General features: G+C 47.7%; 1 protein-coding gene and 5 non-coding genes across 8 annotated transcripts; all 6 read left to right on the top strand.

Moving 5' to 3' along the window:
- TNPO2 (transportin 2) lies at positions 1-26,946 on the top strand. Of its 3 annotated transcripts, none has more exons than XM_083185272.1 (25): positions 1-245; positions 10,971-11,078; positions 11,913-11,988; positions 12,298-12,447; positions 12,844-12,950; positions 13,072-13,205; positions 14,761-14,842; positions 14,938-15,060; positions 15,145-15,263; positions 18,516-18,576; positions 19,586-19,754; positions 19,939-20,091; positions 20,168-20,393; positions 20,813-20,984; positions 21,289-21,375; positions 21,578-21,685; positions 21,767-21,925; positions 22,013-22,100; positions 22,357-22,455; positions 22,668-22,763; positions 22,986-23,061; positions 23,162-23,261; positions 24,311-24,385; positions 24,520-24,666; positions 24,765-26,946. In XM_083185272.1, the coding sequence occupies exons 2-24, from the start codon at positions 10,980-10,982 to the stop codon at positions 24,625-24,627; spliced, it is 2,667 nt and encodes an 888-aa protein (XP_083041398.1). In that variant the 5' UTR covers positions 1-245; positions 10,971-10,979; the 3' UTR covers positions 24,628-24,666; positions 24,765-26,946. The 3 variants fall into 3 exon arrangements, with proteins under 3 accessions (XP_083041398.1, XP_083041397.1, XP_083041399.1); XM_083185271.1 differs by lacking the exon at positions 1-245 and adding an exon at positions 494-642; XM_083185273.1 differs by lacking the exon at positions 1-245 and adding an exon at positions 506-700.
- Positions 12,544-12,613, top strand: LOC146076866 (small nucleolar RNA SNORD41). Its single transcript, XR_014474257.1, has one exon. It is a non-coding gene; the product is annotated as a small nucleolar RNA SNORD41 (small nucleolar RNA).
- On the top strand, positions 13,835-13,904 carry LOC146076867 (small nucleolar RNA SNORD41). The gene has a single exon (XR_014474258.1). It is a non-coding gene; the product is annotated as a small nucleolar RNA SNORD41 (small nucleolar RNA).
- LOC146076865 (small nucleolar RNA SNORD41) lies at positions 15,337-15,405 on the top strand. Its single transcript, XR_014474256.1, has one exon. It is a non-coding gene; the product is annotated as a small nucleolar RNA SNORD41 (small nucleolar RNA).
- Positions 21,144-21,215, top strand: LOC146076868 (small nucleolar RNA SNORD41). Its single transcript, XR_014474259.1, has one exon. It is a non-coding gene; the product is annotated as a small nucleolar RNA SNORD41 (small nucleolar RNA).
- Positions 21,432-21,502, top strand: LOC146076869 (small nucleolar RNA SNORD41). Its single transcript, XR_014474260.1, has one exon. It is a non-coding gene; the product is annotated as a small nucleolar RNA SNORD41 (small nucleolar RNA).
- Positions 26,947-27,821: the final 875 nt, after the last annotated feature.

Raw genomic sequence — 27,821 nt, forward strand, 5'->3', positions numbered from 1 at the left:
TGCCCATTTCTGCACAGTTCCCGGACATTTTATAGTCCGGGAATGCCACCCGCCCGGACTCCGGACACCGGGCTTAATTACCGGACTGTCCGGAGTAATCCCGGACGGGTGGTAACCCTATTGGCCATCCCTGATCCAGAGAACAACTTCCATCACTGTACAGGTGGTTTATACAGCAACACAGGGATGTTACTTTTCCAGTACGAAAATTCAGGAACAAATACTGAGACCCGGTAAACCAGAAGGTAGTGACACTGTCAGCACTGCAGCCTATTACTGTACTAGGGAGAAGATTAGAAGAAGATGTGTGCTGCTGAGTGTGCTTCGAAGTTCTGCCCCAACAAAGATGGCGGAGCCGGTCCGGTCGCTCTACGCATGTCACGTGTTGCGGCTTCGGCGAGAGAGTCTGAGAGAGAGACGCAGCGGGAGCGCGGGGAGGGGGAAAAAAATTTGGGCGTGGCGTGAGTTCAAATCCCCCCAGCTCAGACGGCGGCCTGTACGGGACAAGCTGCTCGCGGCCCCGCCCACCTGCCGCCAACCCATTGGCTGGAGGGGTGTGAGTGATGTCATCAGCCCGCGCTCTCTCTCTCTCTCTCTCTTTCTGTGTCTCCGCCGCCCGCGAGTCTCCTCCATCCCCGCGAGGTGAGCGCCGATTGTAGCCGAGCAACGGTGGGAGCGGGGCAGGAGCCGTGCGTGGGAGGTACGGGAGCCGCGACGGCTTCGCTGTGTCAGGTGCCGGCTTGTAAGCGTACGGAGGCCGGGCGCCGGGTGGTGCGATGCCGGGAGGCAGGGGGAGGGTCTGCGGGACATGTAATCGCACAGGATGCGGGACGGGGCTCGGGGGGCTGTGTGTGTGTGTGGCACGGCTCGCCGGATGACTGCGGGGGCAACGGTTTACTCTCATGCAGGGTATGGGGAGGCCGTGTGCGGGTGGGGAGAAATCAGGATATTTGAGTGGGGGAGAGAGGTGTATATAACAGAGGATGAGGGGGGAGGGGGGGGAGAGGTGTATGTAACTGAGGGGGAGGGGGGGTGGGGTGTTGCGGGGATAATATGTTAATTAACCTGCGGGGGGGGGGGGGAAATATATAAATTGGCATAGGATAATGGTGGGGGGGGGGGGGGGGGACGGCTATAAAATATAGGTATGTGGTGATGGGTGTGTTTATAGCCTATATTTTTAGGGGGAGGGGGTTGTTGTAACAATTCTGGTTGTATGTATATATAACCTATGTACTATAGGGCATGGGAGGTGGAGGGTTGGTGGTGTATGTGGCCTACATAATATAGGGTATGGGGAGTGAGTTATATAGCCTATATAAAATAGGGCATGCAGCCTATATAATAGTAAATGGGGGGTGGTGATATGTGCAGTATAAAGTTTTGGGTTCTGTATGTAACGGGGTGAATGTTAGGGGGGGGGAGAAATGTGTGATGTGTATAAGATAAGGGGTAATATGTGAGTATATAGGCTACATGGATATAGGTTCTGTATCTAGGAAATAAGGTTGATGGACTTAGGTTATGGGGGATGTGGGGAAGATATAGGTAGGGTGGAAGGGATATGTGTATAATTGAGATATGTGAGCTATATTGGGTTTTGGAATGTGTTCTGTATCCAGGAGATGGGGACAACGCATGTCAGGTAGTGGGGGTCTATATGGTTCTAAATGGGGAGATATGTTTCATATATACAGGATAATAAATGGGTAAAATACGTGTCATGTATGGGGGCTAGGAGTTTATAGATGTATATCTATATATCTCCTATCTCATCTGTTTGTAAAGTGGCAGCATAGTCCATTGCATTTTACAAATGAAATAATAACACAAGGTAAGACGAGAGGCCCTGCTCTGCGACATAGGGGGGTATTCAGTGATTTACCTATTTAATGCGTCCCTTTTCGGATGTTCATTCCACCAATGCAGGTTTGAGACTGTTAAAAGTTTTTTTTTTTTTTTTTTACTACAACACGTGGATCGGCAAGTAATTTACAGATCTATGTATTTTCTGATAGTCGAAAAATTGCTACTTGAATTAAATAGGTCTAATGTAAATTCATCCGAACAGTGCGGATTTTCACTTACACTACTGCGACTACTCTAAGGGGGAGACGACGCAATGATCTCTATTGAACCACCTGGGAGCTCCCCAGCTGTTCAATAAGGGTTCCTGGCACTATTCACATTGTTTGTTTTAATGAGATAACATTTAAGATTGTACGTGTTACTGTTTCTGCCACTTAAACACCAATGTTGGGATAGCTGAGGGTTATAGGTGGACTTTGGCATCACTCTGCCAAAAGAACAGATATGTTTTCCTGGAGACATTGGGGGTTATTCTGGTTGAGTCGCAATGCTGCAAATTCGCAGCCTTTCAAATCCACCAAACCCCACCTGGCGAATAAACGTCCCCTCGCCGGTTCGCATAAACTAATGTTTAGCATAAACATCCATTCATAAGCCGCTGGTAACCTCCCACATCTTTCGATGGTCGCTGACCATCGGAAGTTATAAAAGTGACTTTCAAGTCCCTTCCATATGCGTGCACGCTGAGTCGGTATGGGCGGCAGCTGACATCCGGTTATGTCAGCTGCCAGCGGCGTTTCCATATGGTAACTGGGTAGCCCAGCGCCCCCCACACTTCTCCTCCCCTCACAAGCCATCTAGGGTGCATACACCCGGGGAACCGAAAGTTCGCTGTGGGTGCATGCACCCTACGTCTGCACATGCGCAGATGCGCAACATCGGTCCTCTGTGCGATAAGAATAACCCCCATTGTGTACATTTAAAAAAAAAAAAAAAGGCGCAGAGGATCTGGGACTGAGCCTTATGGTCTCCAAATGGTAAATGTAGAGGAGGTGAATCCAGGGAAGCAAACGGTGAAAGAGCTATTTGACAAGTATGATGAGAACCTGGTTCGGACTGATGAAATTGCCATTGTAGTGTGTATGAGAAGATGTGTCGCCTGCAGCAGAGCCGTCCGGAGGATAAGTGGTTATTGGCATACAGACTAATTGGTGACCAGATCGTTCACCACCTTAAGCTTGGTGCATGCTATGAGATATTGCTCGTACAGCTGACAAAATATCCTGGCCATTGGCTGGTTTGTATCTGATACTCCTGTGAATGCTGGTGTTTAAGGACATGTCACCTCGGCTGTGCGACACAGCAGATGCTGATATATATTGCAGCTATATCCCTACATTTAGCTTGTGTGTACAGGCTGCTGAGTCACCCAAATACTAACTGCAGGAAACTCCCCCGATGTCCCCAGTGGTTCCTGTGGCCTTGCTGGGCAATGTGGCAGAGAACAAGGCTCCAGGGGCGGCATAATGACGGTGTGGCCTATGCAGCATGATCTCTGACCGCGTCACGTCACGTGTTATGCCCGGCATTAGACTGCGTGTGCATGCTCAGTCTAATCCTGGGGCCTTTATTTGCTCTTATTCTAAAAATAAATGATAAATTCTGACACAAATGATATCTCTTGCTGAATGCTTAACCGTATTCTTTGCACCAAAATATAGGCCTATTGCTAAATGTGTTAAGCCAGTGAAGAAAACGGTCTGTACATGGCCGCAAGGAGCTTCGGAGGAATTACAGGACTGCCTGGATTCCACTGATTGGAATATGTTTATTCAGGCACCCACCTATGACTCTGGGGTGGATGTGGGCTCCTTGGCCTCAGTCGTTTGGTGCATTGGTAATGTTACTATTCCGAAATCCTTTATACAACGCCCTAATGATAAGCCGTGGATAAATGGTGAGGTGAGATCTTTGCTGCGTAGCAGAGATGAGGCTTTTAAAGGGGGGGGGGGGGGGGGGGGGGATAGGTTGGCATATAGAGAAGCTAGAACCTTGCTTAGAAAAGGGATATATAAGGCCAAAAAGGAGTATTCAGAAAAAAGTGAACGACCGTTTGAGGATGACAAGGATTCTAAAAGTATGTGGCGAGGTATTCAAAATGTAACTAATTACAGAGGAAGCCGTCCCTTGTCTGAAGGGGCTGAGGCGTCTTTGGTGGATGACCTGAGTCAATTCTATGCCAGAATCGACAGGGAAAACAGGATTATGGCCTGCAAACTTCCACTGATTGAGGGGGAACCGACATTTGTCCTCTCCGAGCATGATGTTAGGCTGGGTTTGTTAGGGATAAACCCCAGGAAAGCAGCCGGCCCGGGTGGAGTCCCGGAAAGGGTCCTTAAAGGCTGTGCTGGTGAGTTGGCATCGATTTTTATGTATATTTTCAATTTATCTCTTAGTTCTGGCATTGTTCCTGAAGTGTTTAAATCTACTTTAGTTATTCCTATCACTAAGAAAACAAAAATAGAAAGTCTAAATGATAATCGCCCCTTCTCCCCTTATTATGAGATGTTTTGAGAGGCTTGTCGTGACACAGATGAAAAGCCACTTTCCTGCTGGCTTCGACAATAACCAATTTGCCTATAGACAAAATAGATCGACGGAGGATGCATTGTTGTCGGTGGTGCATTCCTCACTTTCTCATTTGGAGAAACCTAATGCGTATGTAAGGTTGCTGTTTATTGACTATAGTTCAGCGTTTAATACCATTCTCCCTAACATATTGATAAATAAATTGCGTAGTTTAGGGTTTTCTGTGTTGCTATGCAACTGGATATTAGATTTTTAAAATAGGCCTCAGCAAATAAAACATGGTGATCTTGTTTCCTGTCATCAAGATTAGCACGGGTACGCCGCAGGGGTGTGTCTTGAGTCCGCTTCTATTCTCTCTTTTTACTGACGACTGTTATCCGCAGGCAGATACGAACCTTATAATAAAGTTTATATAATATAATAAAGTTTGCGGATGATACTTCTGTAGTAGGATTGATAAAGGATGGTGATGAGGGCCTAGAGAGAAGAAGTAAATTCCTTAGCAAAGTGGAGTGCTGGGAATAATCTATTATTAAATCTGACCAAGACTAAGGAAATCATTATTGATTTCAGACGTAGCAAGAAATCGGAATTGGAGCCCTTGCAGATTAATAATTTGGCAGTAGAGAGGGTTATGGATTTTAAGTTACTTGGGGTAACTATCTTACTTGGTCTGTTACTATTACTCAAAACCCACTTTTTTCGACTAGCCTATCCCTCCTAAACCTTTTTTGATCCTCCTATCCTGCCTCCGTTCCCCTCCGTTCCTACTTATCCTGTTGTTTTTTGTTCGTCCACCCACCTATTTTTAGTATGTTAACTCTTATGAGTAGGGTCCTCCTTCCTCACGTACTCACCCTACCTCTTTACCTCACCTGTCCTCCTTTCATGTTCTTCTCTTCCTCTGCTTCATCTTCAGTCTCCTCGACAATTTTGACACCTACTTCTGAACTGATGCTGATTTTATTTCTACCAGCTATACCCCTATTTATACTGTATTTTTCAACACACCCTGTACGTTACCTTGTCATTAGTTTTTTGTTTGCTATGTACGGCGCTGCGGACACTTTGCGGCGCCTTATAACTAAACGTACTACTACTATTACTCTGATGGTTAAGAAGATTCATCAACGGTTATTTTTTCTTCGAAAACTTAAATTGGCAAAACTTCCTCAGGGAAATTTGATTAGGTTCTACAGAAGTGTAATTGAGAGCATTTCTTATTGCATTGTGGTCTGGTTTGGTAACAGTACAAAAAAAGATCTTAAGTTGTTAGATAGGGTGATGCATTCTGCAGCGACCATTATTGGCTGTGATTTGCCCTCTACCGTGGAGATTTTTGTTAAAAACTGCCGGCGTAAGAGAGAGAGAGAGTATTATGCAAGATCTTTCTCATCCTCATAATTATATATTTTCGTTTTTACAATCAAAGAAACGGCTAAGGGTCCCAAAGACTAGAACTACTTGTATGAGAAAAAGCTTTTTCCCTATGGCAATTACTGATTTTAATCTTGATTAAGTGTTTTCCTTCTGTGCTCTCGATTTGTAATTTCGTTGCTGGTCAATTTTTTTGTGTTGCTGGCAATGACAATAAATTGTTATCTTTATCTTTTTATCTTTAATGTGATGGCAGTTGCCATATTTATAGTTCTGGGTGATGGGGGTATTCAATTGTCTGCTAACATCCCTGTGGGGAAAGGCTATTCACTTAAATAGCTATTTCCCCACAAATAAAAGTTGTGATTCATGCACTCTCATTGCGGTTTTTTCCCTGCTTGTGAACCTCCAGATTTTTTTTTTTTTTTAACCTGACCTGCAAGGTTCTGTCCGACATCTGGCATTCACACACGGAGTAGTCCCAGGGACTGATTGAATATTCTCCATACAGTAATATTGACCAGGTGGGGAAGACTTTTGTGCAGTTGGTCAGCTTAACAAGTGTTGCAGCAATAATTCTCTACCTAGTACTTGGATTATATAGGCTCTCAGGCCTGGCCAATCTGTCGCTCTCCAGCTGTTGTAAAACTACAAGTCCATCATGCATTGCCACAGTTTTGCTATTAAATGTTAAAACCGTGACAATGGATGCTGGGATGTGTAGTTTCAGAACAGCTGGAGAGCCGCAGGTACACCAGGCCTGATATGGAGGATACACTTTGGAGTGTCTAGAATAGTATATGCTTCTATACTTATCTATGTGTATATATGTATTAGATATATACCAACCCATGTGCGATATGGGATCCCTTGGAGGGTGTTGGGAATCAGGCAATCTAATGTCTATAGCTTAGGGCAGGCATGTCCAAACTATGGCCCTCCAGCTGTTGTGAAACTACAAATCCCATCATGCCTTGCCACAGTTTTGCTATTAGGGAATGCTAAAACTATGGCAAGGCATGTTGGGATGTGTAGTTTCACAACAGCTGGAGGGCCACAGTTTGGACATGCCTGGGGTAGGGTATGTGGTGTGCACAGGACATACAGGGCCTTGAAAAAGTATTCCCCCACCCTTGGCATTTTTCATGTTTTGTTGCCTCACAACCTGGAATTAAGATGGATTGTTTGAAGGGTTGCCTCATTTCATTCACAGTACATGCATACAACGTTTTTAAAGATTTTTTTTTTATTTATTTTTTTATCATGAAGCAAAAAACAAATGGTACAAAGTAACCGTAATCCTCAGCATGCAGAATTATTCACCTCCCTAAAGTCATTACTTTGTAGAGCCACCGGTACTTGTTTCCTAGCATGGCGCCCATCGAATCGCATACCATAAGGCATACGATGTTAGACGATGGCAGCCGATGTTATACAATTTTAAATTGTATACCATTGCATTGTATGCCATATACAATGGTATACGATTTAAAATTGTACCCTAATGGGTGTTTTCAATGTTAAATGTGCCCCCTATAAGGTAATTAATTGTATAAGCACCGTAATGGGTGCTTACAATGTTAAAAGCCACCCCCCACTATCAACGCCAACCCAAAGCGTGGCGAGCGCAGCGCTACGCGTCCTCCGACCTTTTCATACCCCCACTATCCACTTCGGCGTGGAGTTGATTTTAGATAGCGTGGCGAGCGGATGCGGAATATATGTGAAGTAATCAGTTTGCTGCGCTCGTCACGCTATATAAAATCAACTCCACGCCGACGTGGATAGTGGGGGTATGAAAAGGTCGGAGGACGCGTACCGCTGCGCTCGCCACGCTTCCAGTTGGTGTTGATAGTGGGGGTGCATTTAACATTGTAAGCGCCCATTAGGGTGCTTATACAATAAAAAAATCGTATAGGGGCTTATGCAATTTAAAATCGCATGCGGACACATGGCAAGCGTTGTCATACAACTTAATATCATGGGCGCTGTGCCACGAAACAAGTACTGAGCCACCTCTCGCCGCAATTACAGCTGTAAGTCACTTTGGAGAAGTCTCTGAGCTTGCAGCATCTTGCCTCTGGGATATCAGAATCCGCTTTATTTGGCCAGGTATACTAGGAATTAGATTTGGATTGCTGTGCAAAAGCCGTGTAGGTAACAAGTAAACACTGACCGTACAGATATACACTAGATGCACCCTGGGGCGGGTGGTTGACAGGGGAGTAATATTTTGGCTGAGCGCAGCAGCGCCACTTGGCCAATACAACAGCTAGATAGGTAACAAGTAAACCGGTGACAGTACAGATACATATAAGACGGGAAAGCACAGCTCCTAGGCAGCCTTCAGCGGAGCCATCTTGGTCATAGCTACTCCCAGAGCAGCAGCAGGGCCTGGCATGCCATTTTTCTTATCAGCATGTTATATTACTGAGTTCGGACCTTGTTCCTCTGTCTTCGGGGTCATTGTGTCATCGCGTCTGCCTCAACCGCGAGGTCGTCGGGGAGTCTGCTGCTCACTGCGCCTCCTCTCCGGGGGCAGAGGATGGTGGCTCCACATGCATGCGACCATCCCCATGTAAAGCCTTCTTTTGCCCATTCCTCAAGGCAGAACTGCTCCTGCTCCTCCATGTTGGATGGTTTCTGCATGTGAACAGCAATCTTAGGACATTCCAACACATTTTACAAGGTTTCCCCTTAAAACACTGGAGTGTTGCTTTAGCAGTATGCTTCGAGTCATTGTCCTGCGGGAAGGCGAACCTCCGTCCCAGTCAAATCACTGGCAGACTGAAACAAGTTTTGCTCAAGAACATCCCTGTATTTAGCACCGTCCATCTTTCCATCGTCTCAAATAAGTTTCCCAGTCCCCGCTGCTGACAGACATCCCCACAGCATGACGCTGCCACCGCCAAGTGTCACTGTGAGCATTGTGTTCTTCGGGTGATGGGATATGTTGGGTTTGTGCCAGACTTAGTGTTTTCCTTGGTGGCCAGAAAGTTCAATTTTAGTCTCCTCTGACCAGAGCACCGTCCTCCATACATTTTTGGAGTCACCCTCGTGCCTTTTTGGTAAACTCAAAACATGGCTTCTTATTTTTTTTACACTAAGTAATGGATTTTTTTTTCTGGCCACTATTCCATAAAGCCCTATGGAGTGTACGGCTTATTGTGGTCCCGTGCACAGATACACCAGTCTCTGCTGTGGAACTACTTCAGTGTTACCTCTGGTCTCTTCGCTGCCTCTCTGATTAATGCCCTCCGTGCCTGGTCTGTGAGTTGGTGGGTGGCCCTCTCTTGGCAGGTTTGTTGTGGTACCACGTTCTTTCCATTTGAAGGTGATGGATTTGATGGGCATGTTCAAAGATACAACACACACATTTCAGAAAAAAATATTAAATTACAGTTTGTAATAGGTAAAAATCCATGAGAGGGGGTGAATACTTTTGCAAGGCACTGTATAAAGATAAATCTGCATTTACTATGGAGAGGATGGTACCTGTGTTTTTATAGGGTCTGTGTAGGCTGCTGGGGGAGGGGGGATATATATCTATCTATCCTCATTGATTCCGGGTGTTTAAGCTTTAAAGATTAAAGCTTAAAGAGACTGTGGCTGGGGTAAGCCCTACAGGTGCTGTGTAGCTGCTGAGACTGGCAGAAGGTGGGAGTGGAGGTGAAGTTCAATGAATGAAACCATCTCTGGTCAGGAGAACATAGTGCAAATCTCAATACAACAGAGTTAATTTACATTGGTTGTATATAGACTTACAAACGCTTCTCTGCTGGCCTACCTGCAAGTGGTGTCTAGTCCATTTTGTGTGAGTAATGACGTCGTTACAAAGTGCCTTGGGTCTCGGGGTCAGATGTAGTAAGCCTGGTGAAAAGAGAAAGTGGAATGTGATAACGTACCAGCCAATCGGCGATGTTTCAAAAAGGTAGGATTTGATTGGCTGGTTCCTCATCACTTTCCACTTTCTCTCCTCCAGGCTTAATACATCTGCCCCTCGGTAACATTACCGGCTCCTAGCAGGTCAATAGGTTGCATGATACGGCTATTGCATTACCCCAACAGTAGTACATGATAATTACATTTATTAATGTTTCACAAATGGCTAAACTTTAATTCCCTGAGTATTTCATATTTTTGTTACATACAAGGCCTAAGTAACCTGCATTGGGTGCTACAGTTACCATTGATAGGCACCAGGACTGGGGTAATATGGAGCATTGTGTACCCTTTGTCGCTTGCTTCTGATGGTGGTCATTACTGTGTTTAGCCTGGAGGATTTCATGTAACTACATTAGTCCTAATGGTACATTTTGTGCAGAGTAATAGTAGAAACCCTTATTTCCGTCCTTGTGGTGGTTTATATACGCTTGTAAATGTGAAGTATATAGTTGGCTTTTGACAGAGTTTTTCTTCACTTACTCATGAGACAATGGGAGCAGTCATTCCCTGCTCGCAGTAATCATCTAAGCTGCATCTCCCATGTACAAAGCTTCGGTGGGCTTTCCGCAGTTCTATGACCAGTTCCCAGCAGTTTGAGGCGCCACCTTCTGTTGGTTTTGGGGAATTGCCAGCACTCCTAATACTAAACATATCATATATATAGATATAGGGGGAGAGGGAGATAGAGATGTGTAAATCTTGGGTGTCAACAGTAATCTACTCGACCCACTTTACCATTCGTGGTCTGAGTCCACCTGGATGGTAAATATGGAACAATGTCAACCTTTTCATGTGTCGACAAGTTCACAATGTACTTAGACAATGTTGATGGATCATCTGGATCCCATTTCCTTCCACATCACTGAAATCGCATGGGTGCGCCACACCTCTCTGAGCGGCCTATGACATACGGGCACCCATTGAGGGTGCATCTGCAGGGTAATTGGTTGCTGTTAATGCTAATGTGTTAGCCTATAAGATGGGCAGTACAGATTGTGAGCTGCAGTGAGTCAGGTACCGTTGTAAATAACTAATACTGTCTGTAGAGTGCTGTATATATTTCTGTTAATAAATGATCCTGTTGTGCTATATTGTCAGCTGCTGTTGTATTAGTAATCTGTGCACAGCAATTGTGCAGGTAGGAATCATGTACTGCACTTGTGCATAATGACCCTGGGGAAGGTCTCTGGAGAGAACAGACGATTGGGGCTCCTCTCTGCAGTTATTAATGTATCATTGTCTGTTTCCAGCTTGTGAAGATGGACTGGCGCCCAGACGAAGAAGGGTTACAGCAGGTCCTGCAGCTCCTCAAGGACTCCCAGTCACCGGACACAGCCACACAGAGAGTTGTCCAGGATGTATCCTTTTTATACAGAGCTCAGGTCTGCCCATGACCAAGCCCTCTGCAATTGCTATCCTGCTGAGCGCAGTTCCCAGAATAGTGTCCGCCTATTAATACATGTAGAATGCGTTCTCTTTAGACCCAATTCTGCTGTTGTCTTATAATAGTTTCACGTGAGCTGTGAGAATAGACTAAAACCCTGCCTTAAGAGCAGTATGCGCTAATGTGATGTTAGTGCACAAGAAACGGGTTCAGTAGCAACCAATTAGAGCTTGACTTAATCAGATTTTCTATGGAATAACCTGATTCGTGGTAAGGTTATAGGTTTTCACCAATATTTCATACACATTGCTGAATCGGACACCTGACTGTAGTCATGACAGTGCTCCAATGTCCAGGATTAGGAAGCACTTCTAGACTGCCAGAATAATACTGACCCCTGAAGAGAGGGTGTGGTGGGGCACAGACGGGCTCCCATGGCTGTACCTGACTGCTGACCCTGGAAGAGGGTATGGTGGGGCACAGACTGGTTTCCATAGCTGTACCTGGCTGCTGACCCTGGAAGAAGGCATGGTGGGGTACAGACTGGTTCCCATGGCTGTGCCTGGAAGAGGGTATGGTGGGGTACGGACTGGTTCCTATGGCTGTGCCTGGCTGCTGATCCTGGAAGAAGGCATGGTGGGGTACCGAATGGTTCCCATGGCTGTACCTGGTTGCTGACCCTGGAAGAAGGCATGGTGGGGTATAGACTGGTTCCCATGGCCACTGCATCTCACATGTCTGTGTGCACGGTTACCTGTATCTCCTGTGTTCTGTTGGATCATGAGTATTGTCCTGAATTTGCCCTCAGAAACTGAAGCAGCTGAACCAATTTCCTGATTTTAACAATTATTTGATCTTCGTGCTGACGCGACTGAAAACTGAGGGTGAGATATTTATTTTACTTCTTACTGTGCTTTCCTTGGTACAGTCATTGTGACAGTGCAGCTGCAGGGCAGGGACACTGAGCTTCCTGTCCTGCCTACTCTATAGGTCTTCCATTGTAATACTGTAGTAGGTCACCATATGCCACGCTCCTAGCTTTGTATGAGTGGTGTGGGTGTGTCCTCAGCAGTGACTCTTCTGATGTTCACACATATCCATAAAGAGGACACACACACACACACTGTTGTCCTGTTGATTGGTCGGTTTGGGTTTGCCCAGTGTGACACGCCATCCTGACTTCTCCTATGTAGATGAACCCACGCGGTCCCTGAGCGGTCTGATCCTGAAGAACAACGTGAAGACCCATTACCAGAACTTCCCCCAGCCCGTGTCTGAGTTCATAAAGCAGGAATGCCTGAACAGCATCGGGGACTCCTCGTCCCTGATCCGAGCCACCATCGGTAAGTGACGCGCCGGCATCAGCTCTTTACTATGTATGGTACGAATATAATAACAATAAGGATGCGTAAGTGGTGTAATGTAGGGGGATCCAGAGGCTGGAAGTGATGCAGATTGTCCATACGTGATGCATGATGATGGTTTCCGTATTCATACTGTCTGATCCAGCGAGAGATGTTATACGGAGATTCTGCCCCTTTTATATAATATCATAACACATCTAGCCACAGACGCTAAATATAGTATGATTTACTACAGCTTGGAGCAGTTACTAATGCGGGAACCCCCTGATAGAACCCTTTACCACCTCCCTGTTACCCAGAATCACTTGATTTTCTCTCCCGTTGTCCCGGTTACGTCGGGTGCATTGACGATGTGTTGGTCTTCTCTCTGACCAGGTATCCTCATCACCACCATCGCATCTAAGGGGGAGCTGCAGACCTGGCCGGAACTTCTACCTCAGCTCTGCAACCTGCTGAATTCAGAGGATTACAACACGTGCGAGGTACAGACATGGCCCCGGTCACGTCAATCTGGAATATCTGCTTTTAACGGCACCGCTGGAGTTTTGCCGTTACTGAAACAAAGCCAGATCGGTTCTGATGGTTCCGCTTTCTTTTTTCCAGGGTGCGTTTGGAGCCCTACAGAAGATCTGTGAGGATTCCTCTGAGCTCCTGGACAGCGACGCTCTCAACAGACCCCTCAACATCATGATCCCCAAATTCCTTCAGTTCTTTAAGCACTGCAGCCCCAAAATCAGGTACTCCCCACAACTTCTTCCAGGTTATGGTATAGGGGGTCGACAAGGTCTAGGTTGACAGTCACTTGGTGTCTCTCCAGGATGGGATTTACTATGTATGGTACTAATTTAATAACAATAAGGATGCGTATTTGAGGGGAAATCTAATAGGATGAGAGATTCAGAAAGTGAGAGATTTGGTAACAAATCTCCTTAAAGGGGCAATCATTTACACTGCAAAACCAGTTGGATTTTTCAGTGTAAATGATTGCCCCTTTAAAAAACCTGGAGATTTGTTACCAAATCTCTCACTTTCTGAATCTCTCATCCTATTAGATTTCCCCCGTGGTGTAATGTAGGGGGATCCAGAGGCTGGAAGTGGATTCAGTATTGAATCCCGGCGGTCGGGATCCCGGCGTTCAGAATCCCGACGCCGGAATCCAGACAGCCGAAATGCCGACAAGGGGGGGACGTGGATCGCCCCCCCTTGCGGGCTCGCTGCGCTCGCCACGCAGCGGGCCCGGTGCCTCGCTACACTCGGCACGCTTTTTTATTCTCCCTCCAGGGGTGTCGTGGACACCCCAGGAGGGAGAAAGTGTCGGGATTCTGAACGCCGGGATCCCGACCGCCGGGATCTTAACTGCATCCCGCTGGAAGTGATGCAGATTGTCCATACGTGATGCATGATGATGGTTTCCGTATTCATACTGTCTGATCCAGCGAGAGATGTTATATGGAGATTCTGCCCCTTTTATATAATAGCATTACACATCTAGCCACAGATGCTAAATATATTATGATTTAATACGGCTTGGCGCAGTTACTAATGTGGGAACCGCCTGATAGAACCTGTTACCAGAATCACTTTATTTTCTCTCCCATTCACCTGGCGTAACCGGGTGCATTGAAGATGTGTTGGTCTTCTCTCACTAATGGTCGACAGACTTAGGGGGATCTTCAATCCTCCCGCAGCCATTCTTGACGGGGGGGAGATGGCTGCGGGCCCTATTCAATTCGGTCTTCCCTCGACAGCATTGAACAGGGGATCTCGGCAGAACGTGCCCGACGTCACAAGCAGTCGGGCTCGTTCTGCCTGGAATTGACAAGCTCCCGGCCGAAGCTCGCCGATTCCTGGCCGCAGCTTGTGGCCACGCCACCTTCTCGACCCGAGGCAGGCGGGACATTGAATCCAGCCGGCAAATTCTCAGTCGAGCTGAACGGGACAGGGTCACGGCTGTCACGGACCAACATTAGTCAACACTTAAAAATGGTCTATGTATTAAAGGCCGATGTTGACAGGTCAACACGTGTAGTTATTTTGGTCTGTCGACATGGGACGCCTCGCGGTGCTCGGCACACTACTATCCAAGTGGGCATTGAGAACACAAAGTGTGAACCAAGCCGGTCTACACCCAAACAACCATGAAAAACTCATGTTGACCTTCTGTCATTATGAACCTTTGTTTGGTGTTTTAGGTTTGACCTAATAAAAATGTCAACCCAGGGACAGGATACTTTTTAAAAAGATGTCACCCCCTTTTCCATGCCTGATGTACCCCATCCTCTCGTTTCCCAGGTCTCACGCCATTGCCTGTGTCAACCAGTTTATCACTGACCGGGCTCAGGCCCTCATGGACAACATTGATACGTTCGTTGAGGTGAGTCTCGAGGGATCTCTGTAGTATCTCTATACAGGATGTCTGGAGATGGCTCTGTCTCTGCAGCGTTACTGAATACTCCTCTGTTATTACAGCAACTCTTTGCGCTAGCAGTAGACGAGGACCCCGAGGTTCGGAAGAATGTGTGCAGAGCGCTGGTCATGCTCTTGGAGGTGCGGATAGACCGCCTCCTCCCTCACATGCACAGCATAATCCAGGTATGAGCCCCCCCCCCCCCCCCACATCATGCATCCGTGCGAGAGGCAGCAGCGACTGAGTACAGTGTCCTCTCCCTTCCCCAGTACATGCTGCAGAGGACACAGGACAGTGACGAGAACGTGGCGCTGGAAGCCTGCGAGTTCTGGCTGACACTGGCCGACCAGCCCATCTGTAAGGACGCTCTGTCCAATCACCTCCTGCAGTAAGTACCCGCGCCTCCCTTCATGGCATATAGAGAACGGGGACGTGTGATAAAACGCAGAGGGATCCGGGGGCTGGAAGTGATGCAGATTCCAAAGCATGATGTACAGTGATGGCTTTTGTATTCATACTGTCTGATCCAGCAAAGCCGATTGTCCGGGCCTTCCGTCGCTCCCTGGCTCCAGGTTGTTGGGAGTTTGTGATTGTCTATGCAGTAATGTGTGTATATATACTTCGTCAGATTAAATCTACATCCATATCTAATTTATCAATGTCCTAAATATTCGCAAAATAGCTGAAGGTACAGAATCTTATATAGAAAGACGGCACCTGGGGTTTCCACAAGAACTTACAATTATTCTGGTGTGGGGGTGTTTTGTGAAGCCCCAAATGCCACCTGTCTATATAACACATGTACGTACACAGGGGCACATTTATTACGATGGGAGAAGTGATAAGGTGGAAGGTTATAGTTCAGCAACCAATCAGTTCCTAACTGTCATTTTACTAACTCTGCCTGCAACTTGACAGATAGGATCCAATTGGCTGCTGCGTTATCCCTTCACCAGGCTTAATGAATGGTTCTGGTCCTCTGCCCATATTCCCTACAGTAGTAGGGGCACAGACTGCACTAGTTAGGAGCCCGGGCCCTGAAATAGAACAAGCGCAGGGCCCAGCCTTACTTAAACCCTTATTATTCCTGTTTGTACACTGTAGTTATCATTCTTCCACTGAGGAGTTCAAACAGCTCCACCTATCCAAGCTGTTTCCCTTGGATGGCTGAGGGTATAAGCAGGCGGAATCCCTACATCTGTCAGAATGAACTTAGGTCGACCTGATTTAAGGTCGACATGACTAAAGGTCGACATGAGGAAGGTCGACTGGTCATAAGGTCGACATGGGTTTTTCACTGTTTTTTTATCCGAATGTCGACATGGACACAGTTGGCAATAAGAATCGGATGCTCGCAATGCTTCGGGCACGGTGGCTCGCTTCGCTCGCCACAGCTTTAATAACCTCCTCCACGCCCTAGTGGATGGTAGGGCATGAAATACCACCTGTCGGCTCAAAAAACAGTGAAAACCCCCATGTCGACCTTATGACCAGTCAACCTTCCTCATGTCGACATTTATGCAAATTCGACCTTAATTCAGGTCGACCTTCCTGCCAGTCGACCTAATGGGGTCGACCTAATGACTGTAGACCTAAGTTCATTCTAATAGATGACCGCTTCCCAAGCAGGCCATGGTGTCAGGACTGCAGCACAGCTGTTACCAATGTAATAGGTGCACGACCAATCCTCCCATAGGCCAAATGCTGGCAACACCACAATTGCCCGCTCAGTTGTGATGTGTTTCCAGACCTATCGAGAGGGCGATTGGTAAGTGTGTAGACTTGCCAGAATGTTGCCGTCAATGTATCTGGTGGTCACACTTGTGTGTGTACTCGGCGTGGGGCATCTTCAGGCTCGTCTACGCCACCTAGTGGCCCTACTAGACAAGTGCAGAGCAAACCTATGCGGTCTTGCATGCAATAACTTACTGATATGTTTGGTGCTGTTATAGCAGCTTATGTTCTGTCAGCAAGACTGCAGTTTACGGATACCTGCCCCGGCCTTAGGTTCAGGTTACTTTCAACCCATCACAGTGCCTTTTGCTAGAACTCCTTGATTATACAGGTACAGCCCCTCGTTGCCTGACTTAATCTGTCCCTATACCATCAGTAATTCCAATTATCTTGCATTCTGATTGGTGCTCATGTTCAGCATGCGCTATTATCTGACAGACCAACACTGTGGTGAAGGTACTTATCCCCACTGGAGTAAGAGCTCGGCTTCCTTGTCCCATCTGTTCCTTCACCATATCAGTTGGTACGCAGGACTGATTGTATTGAGCATTCGCTGCTGGCAATGCCTGACTCCTAGCCACTGTTTATGTATGTGCTACAGTTGGGCAGCTCCATGTAACAACCTCAGGGCTCGACAAACCCCGGGCACCAGGTTGCCATGGCGACCACATTTTGCTTCCTGGCGACAGATTTGCCAGGAAGCAGATCTCCCGGGCAGAATGGCTTGTCTTATTGGCAGCAGCCGGCAGAGCGACGGACAACTCTATTCCAGCTGCCGCTTTATCAGAGCAGGGCCACGCGGCTATTTCATAACTCAAGGAGGGACAGTGGCTGCTTTCTGCGGGGGGGCACAGGGATCACCAGGCATTACTCCAGTGGGTGCCCCAATGAAGTGCAACGTGACCGTGCCGGCTGCACCATTCACCCTCCTGTGCATGCTCCTGCACATGGAGTGGCCGGCACACAAACGCACAGAGCGGATATGCAAGGTGACACCTTGCTGACGCTGTATCAGATGGATCAGGTGACAGTCTGCGCGGATATTTCAAATCTCAAGGCTTTAATTGGAGCTCGCTGCCTTCACCTGATTGGCTGCCGAACCGCAAGCTATTCGATTGCCTTGCGGTTCCGCAGCAAATCAGGTGCCGTCAGTGAGCTCCAATTGAAGCCTTGAGATTGAAGCCTTGAGATTGCGCTGCGCGGCTATTTCAATCGGAGCTCACTGATGGCACCTGATTGTCTGCTGAACTGCAAGCCAATCGTGCCGGCAGCGAGCTCCGATTAAAGTCTTTAGATTTGAAATATCCGCGCCGCGAAGACTCACCTGATCCATCTGATACAGCGGCAGCCAGCGGGGGCAGGTTGTCACCTTGCGTATCCGCTCTGTGTGTTTGTGTGCCGGCCACTCCATGTGCAGGACCATGCACATGATTTGAAATAGGCGCACCGCGGATCAGATCTGATTCGGCGGCCAACAGGGGTGTGTTGCCATCTTGTACTCTGTGTGTTTGTGTGCCACTGCTCCACATGCAGTAACGTGTACAGGAGGGGGGAATGGTGCAGCCGGCACTGTCATGGTGGAGGAGCAGTTCATCGGGGTGATGCCTGGGGATTCCTGGGTCACCCGCACAAAGCGGCCACTGTTCCTCCTGGAGAGGGTCAGATTTTGAGGTATGCAGTGTCAGTCTATATACAGTAAATTCTGTATATGGGTGTTCTGGGGAACTCAGTGGTGCATTGTTATGTGTGTAAAAATTTGGCCCGCACACAGTCCCTGTTTTTAGTTTTCTGGTACCTGGCTCCTACACTTTCATCCCAGCTCCTAGATTTGAAAAAAAAATTTGAGCCCTGGTGTAAGGAATTGTTAATGATATTCTGAGATGCAGCTGTGCTCTTTGTCTTGCAGCCTGATCCCGGTCCTGGTGAATGGAATGAAATACAATGAGATTGACATCATTCTCCTGAAGGTGAGTACATGCACGGAATCATCTAAGGTTACACTGCGGTTATGAGCCACAAGTAAGGGTACTTGTGTAGTTTCACAGTGGCAGTTACGTAGTTAGCGTAGCGTCCCTGTCAGAATCATCGTATTGTTCCCACGGCCACAGCCATTGGGCTAAGCTAACAACGTAGCTTAATGAAACTACACAAGTAGTTAGTCAGGTGTCCCTGTTTGTATCAGCGTCATGTTCCCGCACGTTCGCAGGCAGCCGGAGCTTATGTAGTTAGCGTAGTCAGTCTGCGCTTATTACGTTATGTGGGAACCATTGACCATTTTAACCCGCCTGTCATGACAGGTGTGAATGTGTTCCTGAAACACCCCAACTATCCACGCCAGCCCGAAGTGTGGTGAGCACAGGCGGTACGTGTCCTCCCGACCTTTTCATACTTCCACGTTGGCGTGGAGTTGATTTTATAGTGTGGCGAGCGCAGTGAGCCAGAGCGGACGCGGATTACTTTACATGTATTCAGTGTCCTTGCGCAGGGCTCACTGCGCTCGCCACATTTTTTAAAATAAACTCCATGACGACGTGGATAGTTGGTATGAAAATGTCGGGAGGACGTGTAACGGGTCTCAGACAGATGGAGCGCCTCTCCGCCAGAGCGGGGATCATGCCGGCTCTGAGAGGCGCTCACTTGGCTTGCCAGGGACACCAGGGAACAGAGATGCAGTTCCCGGCAATAGTATGGTAGTGGTGTAGTTTCGCGGCGGCAGCCTTGGCTATGCTGATAACGTAGCTTAGGCTGCCGCCGTGAAACTACACAAGTACCCCAAAGTAAGTGGTCTAGGGCAAACATCCATAGCAACCACAGACGCATGTATTTTCAGTTTCTAGTATGGCGGGTGACATCCAGAATTTCGCCATGGTCTGATGGCCGACAATCGGACCATGGCAGCTTTTTATCCCGCATCCAAATGTCTGAGTATTAGTATACGTAGAATACTATGTGACTGGCTCTTCTTGTCACCACCAGGGAGACGTGGAGGAGGATGAAACCGTCCCAGACAGCGAGCAAGACATCAAGCCGCGCTTCCACAAGTCGCGCACCGTGACTCTGCAGCATGAGGAAGAACGGGCGGAAGGAGAAGATGATGCAGACGATGAAGATGATGACGACGATACACTGTCGGACTGGAATCTGAGTACGTGTGGCTGTGATGGGTCGCGGTGACCTCGCGTTAGTGTCCACTAGAGATGATGCAGAATTTTGTCCCCTGAATTACCCTGAGGGTCTTAGTATTCATACTGTCTGATCCGTGGCTCTGTCAGTCCCGAGCGTGGGTGGAGTCTGCAGGATGGTCAGTAATCCGGCATCTGTCTTCTCAGGGAAATGTTCGGCAGCCGCTCTGGATGTCCTGGCTAATGTGTTTCGGGAGGAGCTTCTCCCTCATCTGCTGCCCCTTCTGAAGGGTCTTCTCTTCCACCCAGAATGGGTTATAAAGGAGTCTGGGATCCTGGTTCTCGGGGCCATTGCTGAAGGTAACTTGTGCACTGATTGGGGAATGATCTGTACGTGTCTGGCTGGGCTCCTGTAATCGCGCTCATGTCTCTACAGGATGTATGCAGGGTATGGTTCCCTACCTGCCCGAGCTGATCCCACACCTGATCCAGTGCCTCTCTGACAAGAAGGCCTTGGTCCGCTCCATTGCCTGCTGGACTCTCAGCCGCTATGCACACTGGGTAGTCAGCCAGCCCCCTGACCTCTACCTGAAGCCCCTGATGACTGAGCTGCTAAAACGCATTCTGGACAGCAACAAGCGAGTGCAGGAGGCGGCCTGCAGGTATTGCTATGGTGGTGTATATGGAAGGGGGTGGGGCTAGCTGCTCCATTGGGGGGGTGGTCAGTCTGCTCTCTGTTCTGCATATGACTGAACAGAGAGTAGTCATTATGGGGAGACATCGGGGTAATGGGAATAATGAAACGGGGACATCATCCATGTCTGCTCTGTCTGGATGAGGGTCAGCTGCGAAATATGGGCCAGACTCATTTAAATACTTCCCCTGTACACAAGGCCTAAAAATCTACCGACCTGACTTTGGTCATTTGGCCTAATAGCGTACATATAAAAAAAGAAACTCCTTCTAGATGATTGCCTTGGGTTGTAGATTATGCCTGTGGGTGTGGCTCATCCAGTGAGGGAGGGGCAGATGGTGGTGTAGTAGCGTATTACTAACAGACAGCCGCCTTCTCCTCCCACAGCGCTTTTGCAACCTTGGAAGAAGAAGCCTGCACGGAGCTTGTGCCGTATTTAAGCTTTATCTTGGACACATTGGTGTTTGCCTTTGGAAAATATCAACACAAGAACCTCCTCATTCTCTACGACGCCATCGGGACCTTGGCGGATTCCGTTGGACACCATTTAAATCAGCCGGTGAGCAGGGTGGTTCCAGATGGGCAGTACGGCGAGGGGCTGCGGATGGGCTGTAGCAGACAATAGGGTCCTCTTACTAGAATGTGAGGTAGTTCTAGGAGAGGAAGAACCGGAGCTCGTCTGGGAAGGGCAGTGAGGGACGTGACCGTGACATTATCTCTGGAAGTGATGCAAATACGTATACAGTGACTTGAATGGATGATGTCTCAGTATTCATACTGTCTGATCCAGAGATCACTGGCGGCAGGGCGCTGCCACCATCCTCCCATACCGATTATGACTACTTATTGTCTATGTCCCCCAGGAATATATCCAGAAACTGATGCCGCCTCTTATCCAGAAGTGGAATGAGCTGAAGGATGAAGATAAGGACTTATTCCCGCTTCTAGAGGTGATTATTCCGTTTAAAGGGGGAGGAGGAGTTTGGGTGGATGATGGAAGCCTCTCTGGGGTGTGATGTATTACCAGAAATCTGAGTTCCTTATGATGGTATTCGGTATTCATACTGCCTGACCCCTGAGTTGAGGTTGTACTGGAGCACTGTGATGTATGTACAGAATGCTGACCGTTCTTCTGTCGGTTACACCTTGCAGTGTCTGTCCTCCATCGCCACTGCCCTGCAGAGCGGATTCCTACCTTACTGCGAGCCGGTGTATCAGCGATGCGTCACCCTGGTACAGAAGACCCTTGCCCAAGCCATGGTAAGTAGCGGTCGGGTTGCGTATATAAGCTGCTCTTTGTCCTATGAGCCACGGTGGTGACCTTTCTTGTGTCCCCGGCAGATGTACAGTCAGCACCCCGACCAGTACGAAGCTCCTGACAAGGATTTCATGATTGTAGCCTTGGATCTCCTGAGCGGGCTGGCGGAGGGGCTGGGAGCCCACGTGGAGCAGTTGGTGGCCAGAAGTAACATCATGACCCTTCTGTTCCAGTGTATGCAGGTCAGAGGGCTCCTCCTTTATCCTCGGTAAATGAGAACCATGACGTTTGTATCTTAGTGACCTTACGTGTTCTCTGTCTGTCCTCAGGACGTCATGCCGGAGGTTCGGCAGAGTTCCTTCGCTCTCCTGGGGGATCTGACCAAGGCTTGCTTCTTGCATGTCAAACCGTGTATCTGTAAGTGGCCCTTATGTCCTGTCACGGTGACCACCACCCTACACCAGGCATGGCCAAACTGTGTGGCACTACACATCCCAGCATGCCTTGCCATAGTTGTCTTTCCCTAATGTCAAAACTGTGGCAAGGCATGCTGGGACTTGTAGTGTTACAACAGCTGCCGGGCCATAGTTGGCCATGCCTGCCCTACACATTACTATGTTCATATCTTCCTGATGTTCAGCAGCTGCAACAGAACTTCTCAATTTCTTTACAGCTGAGTTTATGCCCATCCTCGGCACCAACTTAAACCCTGAGTTTATCTCTGTCTGTAACAATGCCACGTGGGCCATCGGAGAGATATGCATGCAGATGGGTGAGTGCGGTGTTCCACTGCCGCTTAGCATCAGATCTTTAAAGCGCCTGCTTACTCCATACTGCGGAGGCAGCCATTTGTGAGCCCAGCCAGTATGTATACATTGGCTACATTCCTGTACACCTCTGTGCAGGCCACAGTATGGCTGCCTCCACGGTGTGCGTCCCTGATCCTTACTAGGTCACTGACCACCATCCACTTTCTCTCTGTAGGGGCAGAGATGCAGCCATACGTCCCTATGGTCTTGAATAACCTGGTAGAAATTATTAACCGGCCAAACACCCCCAAAACGCTGCTTGAGAACACCGGTAGGTTCATTCATGAGTTTGTATGGTTTGTCTCTACATGATCTACACGTCACTGGATTATAATCTAAGGCTCATGTCCTCTCAGGCTGTGCTATATTAATGTCAGAAGCCGTCTGGTTGGTTCTTTCTCCAAGGCTTCTTGTGTCTCCTGAGTTCAAAACAATGAAACTTTATTGCTTACTATGGTAATGACGTTTACATATCGCTTGGTCTCCTCTCCAGCTATTACCATTGGCCGCCTCGGCTGTGTGTGCCCACAAGAAGTAGCGCCCATGCTGCAGCAGTTTATAAGGCCCTGGTGAGTTCTATGTACTGCATTGTGTTACTTGGTTTCCATGTTGCTTGGCAACCTCCTATTTCTTGTAACCGCCGCCTCCCCCTGGTCCCCCCCCCATCAGGTGTACATCTCTGCGTAATATCCGTGACAACGAGGAGAAGGACTCGGCCTTTAGAGGGATCTGTATAATGATCGGAGTGAACCCTGGCGGCGTTGTGCAGGTAACCATTTTCTCCCCAGTGTTTCAGGTTCTCCTGCCATCTCTATGCTGTAAGAGCAATAACAACCTGAAATCTGACCTCCCCATACACTGACAGGCTGTCAGATCAGTGAGAATGCAACCACACTGTGGCCTAGGGTGGGAGCTTGAACAGGAAGAACAGTGCCAAGGGGGAAACTACTACAATGGTTGTGTAGATGGAAAATAGGAATAATACAGCATGTGGCTGGTGAATAAATAAACCATTATTTAATGTTAAAATCCTGCTAAATGGCACAAAGATTTGCTATAATGCTGTATAAATCTACCCAAAGCAACCAGTAGGAACACACACAGAGTTCCCATAGGCCGGACTTTACACTTCTATAGGAAATTCCATCCCTGGGCACCAACAAATGGTATTGCAAATAACTGGAAAAATGTCAGTGAAATGGATGAGTATTACCCAATTAATGCAGTCTCGGTCTGTCTGATCTCTGCTAGCAAGGCGTCCTCACAGTATTCAGCAGGTGACTGTAGGTGTGGGCTTTAAGAAGACCTCCAGACATGGTACTGCTGGTCCGGATATAAACTACCTACACTGTTTCTGTAACCTGAGAGGTGGCTGCTATAAGTACCTGTAACTCAAAGTATCACAGACAAGCTGCTTTCATATCCTGTTCCTTTTTTAAGTGGTGGGAATTCAGTCTAGCGCTGGCCATTGACCATCAATGATTGAGTTGTAACAAACCATTGATTTATAGCCGATTGTAGAATAGGTTTGCCATCGATGTGAGAACCAGACTGCTTCCCTCCATTACCAAACATTTATTGTCACATCGGGATATGGCGCACAGCTCTGCCCCTGACATCTGTAAAGCTTTGACCCCATTTCTGACTGGCCAATCAAAATAAATTAGTCGATGTGTAAAGCCAGCGATGGTCATCCCATCATGTAGTGTATGCTACAATGGATCGCCATTTACACTATCGCCATCAATGGCAACCGATGGTCATAGGAAATCTGTAGTGCCTGGGGGTTTTAACATGTTGTGATCTTTTCCTTTTCAGGATTTCATCTTTTTCTGTGACGCGGTGGCTTCGTGGGTCAGCCCGAAAGATGATTTAAGGGACATGTTCTATAAGGTGCGTGCAGCGGAGTTGCTGTTGGCCTGTATGAGAGGTTATCTACGGATTGCAATGCTTTCTGCACAGATAAACCCAGCGACCGCTGTTAAACGGACCCGGCTCTCTAACGTGGAATTGTTTATCATCTGCAGATATTGCACGGTTTTAAGGAGCAGGTGGGAGAGGAAAATTGGAATCAGTTCTCTGAGCAGTTTCCCCCTCTGCTAAAGGAGCGCTTGGCGGCATTCTACGGGGTGTAACCAGAACTGGGGCACATCAACACATACCCAGCGTGGGAGGTGAGAATTGGGAGGCTCCTGATTGGTGGGGGGGGGGAGGGAGGGTTCATATGGGTGTGGTGGTTTTGTGTATTATATTGTCATATTCTTCATTCCAGGTTCGGTTTGGTCCATGAGGTCATTGGGGAGATTGGTGTCCTACACCCCACACATCCAGTCTTTAGAGGGGTTTTAGGGAACCGCATCCTGGGCCAGTACTAATCCCTCCACTCCAGACTCCCTCCGCCAAACTCCCAAGGACACCTCAGCGGAGAAGAGGAGACTGTAAAACACTGCGCTACCTTCCCGCCCCCCCAGAGATCTTTTTAGTAACTGTATTTTATGGAGCATGAGTGGGGCGTTGGGTTTTAGGAATTAAGATGTTACCCTTGTAGGGTGGGGGTAGGGGGATGTATTGGGTAGGGGGAGCTGGTCCCATGTCAGGATCTGTTACTGGGCAGGGAAGAGGGAGTGGAGGGTTGGCGGGTTAGACTATAGAGTGGGAGGGAGGAAGGGGTCTACAGGTATAGAGATATTTTGACTGTTCCCCTGCAGTTTCCAGCAGGTTAGAGTCAAACAAAAAAAACAAATAAAAAAATATCACAGCAGGATAGGGTCGCAAGCACGGAACAGAAGGTCGGCCATCTTTAAAAGGCCCAGGTTCAGCCGGAAGGAAGAATTGTGATGTAATGTGGTAGATAATTGTGGGCCTGTTGGAGGTTAGGACAGCTCTGAAGTCTTACTACATTGCTCCCATGCCAGTTTGCACAAGTTAGAGGCGATAGCATTTTGTCTTAGTTATCGGTTCCATACCTTTTATAGCGTGACGGCTGGACGAGTCTCAGATCTGTCTTCCTTTTTATTCTTATTTTTTTGTAACCCCTGCACCTGTAGAATAAGTCCTATAACTTTAAACCACAATATTGATGTCGGAATGTAAACCATTTTGCTGCTGCTCTGGCCAGTCCTCTAGTTTGCACTGTGCTCTGGTGATGTCTGCACAAACAATGTGACTGATGAGCGTAGGGGTCCCTCTAGTGGTCAGAATATAGACTGGCGAGGGGGCAGTGCAGATTATCCTATACATTTAAGAGATGGCTTTGTGAGTATATCATATCAATGCATAATTGTGGCGATTTCTTTGCAGAAGAGCATGAAAACTCCCAGCTTTGCCCATCCACCTGCCGCCACTTTATAGGCTGAACCAATATTTACGGGAATATGCCAATAGATTAATGAGGAAGTACTGCGCTTCGCAGTTCTTAGCATGGTGGTCAGGACCTATAAAGGGATTGCATCCTATTTCTTTAGATTACCGGCCATCTACAAATACTAAAATGAACATAGACAACCGCAAGTATAATTTTCAAACGTCCCTCCCCTGTAGAAAGCGACGATTCGCTAGAACAAATGACCATGGTATATGTTGCGGGGATGTACGAGAATTCTAAAGTTCATAGGACGTAGGTAGGCTATTGCAGGACTGCCCGGTAGTTCTGTGCGGCAGTTCCCGGGTCTGTGAAATCATTCCGGTTAGGAACAAACGGCGGTCACTCACTGCTTGCACATTTTTATATACTTAACCTTCACAGTTGATCACGAGAAGCCACTGGTAGCAATTTGTTGTGCAAAGCAGATAATCTATTCCTGTAGGTGAGCAATCCGGTGGTCTGTACTGAGACATTCCAGTTTCTGTTTTCCCAGCAGCTATTTACATATCTGTATTTAGAATTGTAGGAATTCCAGGATATGGGTAAGGGATAAGGGCTGAGAATTAATGTCCGAGACTGAGTAGTGTCTCTGGCGGAGGAGATGGGAGCAAGGATTGAGGCTTCAGGTTCCGTATTGGTTACCGGAGAAGGAATAAACCAGACCGCAAATGTGCGCTGCGGGGGAACTCATCTCAGCAGGAAGTGTTGTGGGTCTGGAGTTAGAGGGTGCAAATAAAAGTGAAGTGTAAGCTCCTGGGCCGAGAATATTACCATCCTCCCTTCCTGTTTTGTACAGTAGGGCACACCACTAGGCTCCAGTTGAATTCTGGGACTGTATATTGGTATTCACGTGATGTAATGTTTCCTATGGTAAAACTGCAGTGTATTTAGTGTAAAGGCGTCTGCTCGCACCTTTGCTCAGATGAGAATTATATTCTCATTTTATGTATATTTTTTTTTTTTATTTTATTTTCTTTTGTTAAACTAAAATGCAGTTTTTTTTGTGACTCTAAGTGTTTTATGTCATGTTTTTATTTGAAACTGGAAATGAATGACTAAAGAAGTGGCAAATATTGCTTTTAAGATTTAAGGCTTTTAAAGAGTATTTTCATTGGCGCTTGACTAATTAGTGAGCAGTATGAGGTATATACGGCCGCTCTCTGACGAGTGAGTGAGCAGTGTGAGGTATAGACGGCCGTTCTCTGACGAGTGAGTAGTATGGGGTATAGACGGCCGTTCTCTGATGAGTGAGCAGTATGGGGTATAGACGGCCGTTCTCTGACCAGTGAGTGAGCAGTATGGGGTATATACGGCCGCTCTCTGACGAGTGAGTGAGCAGTGTGAGGTATAGACGGCCGTTCTCTGACCAGTGAGTGAGCAGTATGAGGTATATACGGCCGTTCTCTGACCAGTGAGTGAGCAGTGTGAGGTTGAGACGGCCGTTCTCTGACCAGTGAGTGAGCAGTATGGGGTATAGATGTCCGTTCTCTGACCAGTGAGTGAGCAGTATGAGGTATATACGGCCGCTCTCTGACGAGTGAGTGAGCAGTATGGGGTATAGACGGCTGTTCTCTGACGAGTGAGTGAGCAGTATGGGGTATAGACGTCCGTTTGCTGACCAGTATGAGGTATAGATGTCCGTTCTCTGACGAGTGAGTGAGCAGTATGGGGTATAGATGTCTGTTCTCTGACGAGTGAGTAGTATGGGGTATAGATGTCTGTTCTCTGACCAGTGAGTGAGCAGTATGGAGTATAGACGGCTGTTCTCTGACGAGTGAGTAGTATGGGGTATAGATGTCTGTTCTCTGACCAGTGAGTGAGCAGTATGGAGTATAGACGGCTGTTCTCTGACCAGTGAGTGAGCAGTATGAGGTATAGATGTCCGTTCTCTGACGAGTGAGTGAGCAGTATGGGGTATAGATGTCTGTTCTCTGACCAGTGAGTGAGCAGTATGGAGTATAGACG

The sequence above is a fragment of the Crinia signifera genome, chromosome 4 (assembly GCF_055691185.1).
Source record: "Crinia signifera chromosome 4, ASM5569118v1, whole genome shotgun sequence".
Lineage (NCBI taxonomy): Eukaryota > Metazoa > Chordata > Amphibia > Anura > Myobatrachidae > Crinia > Crinia signifera.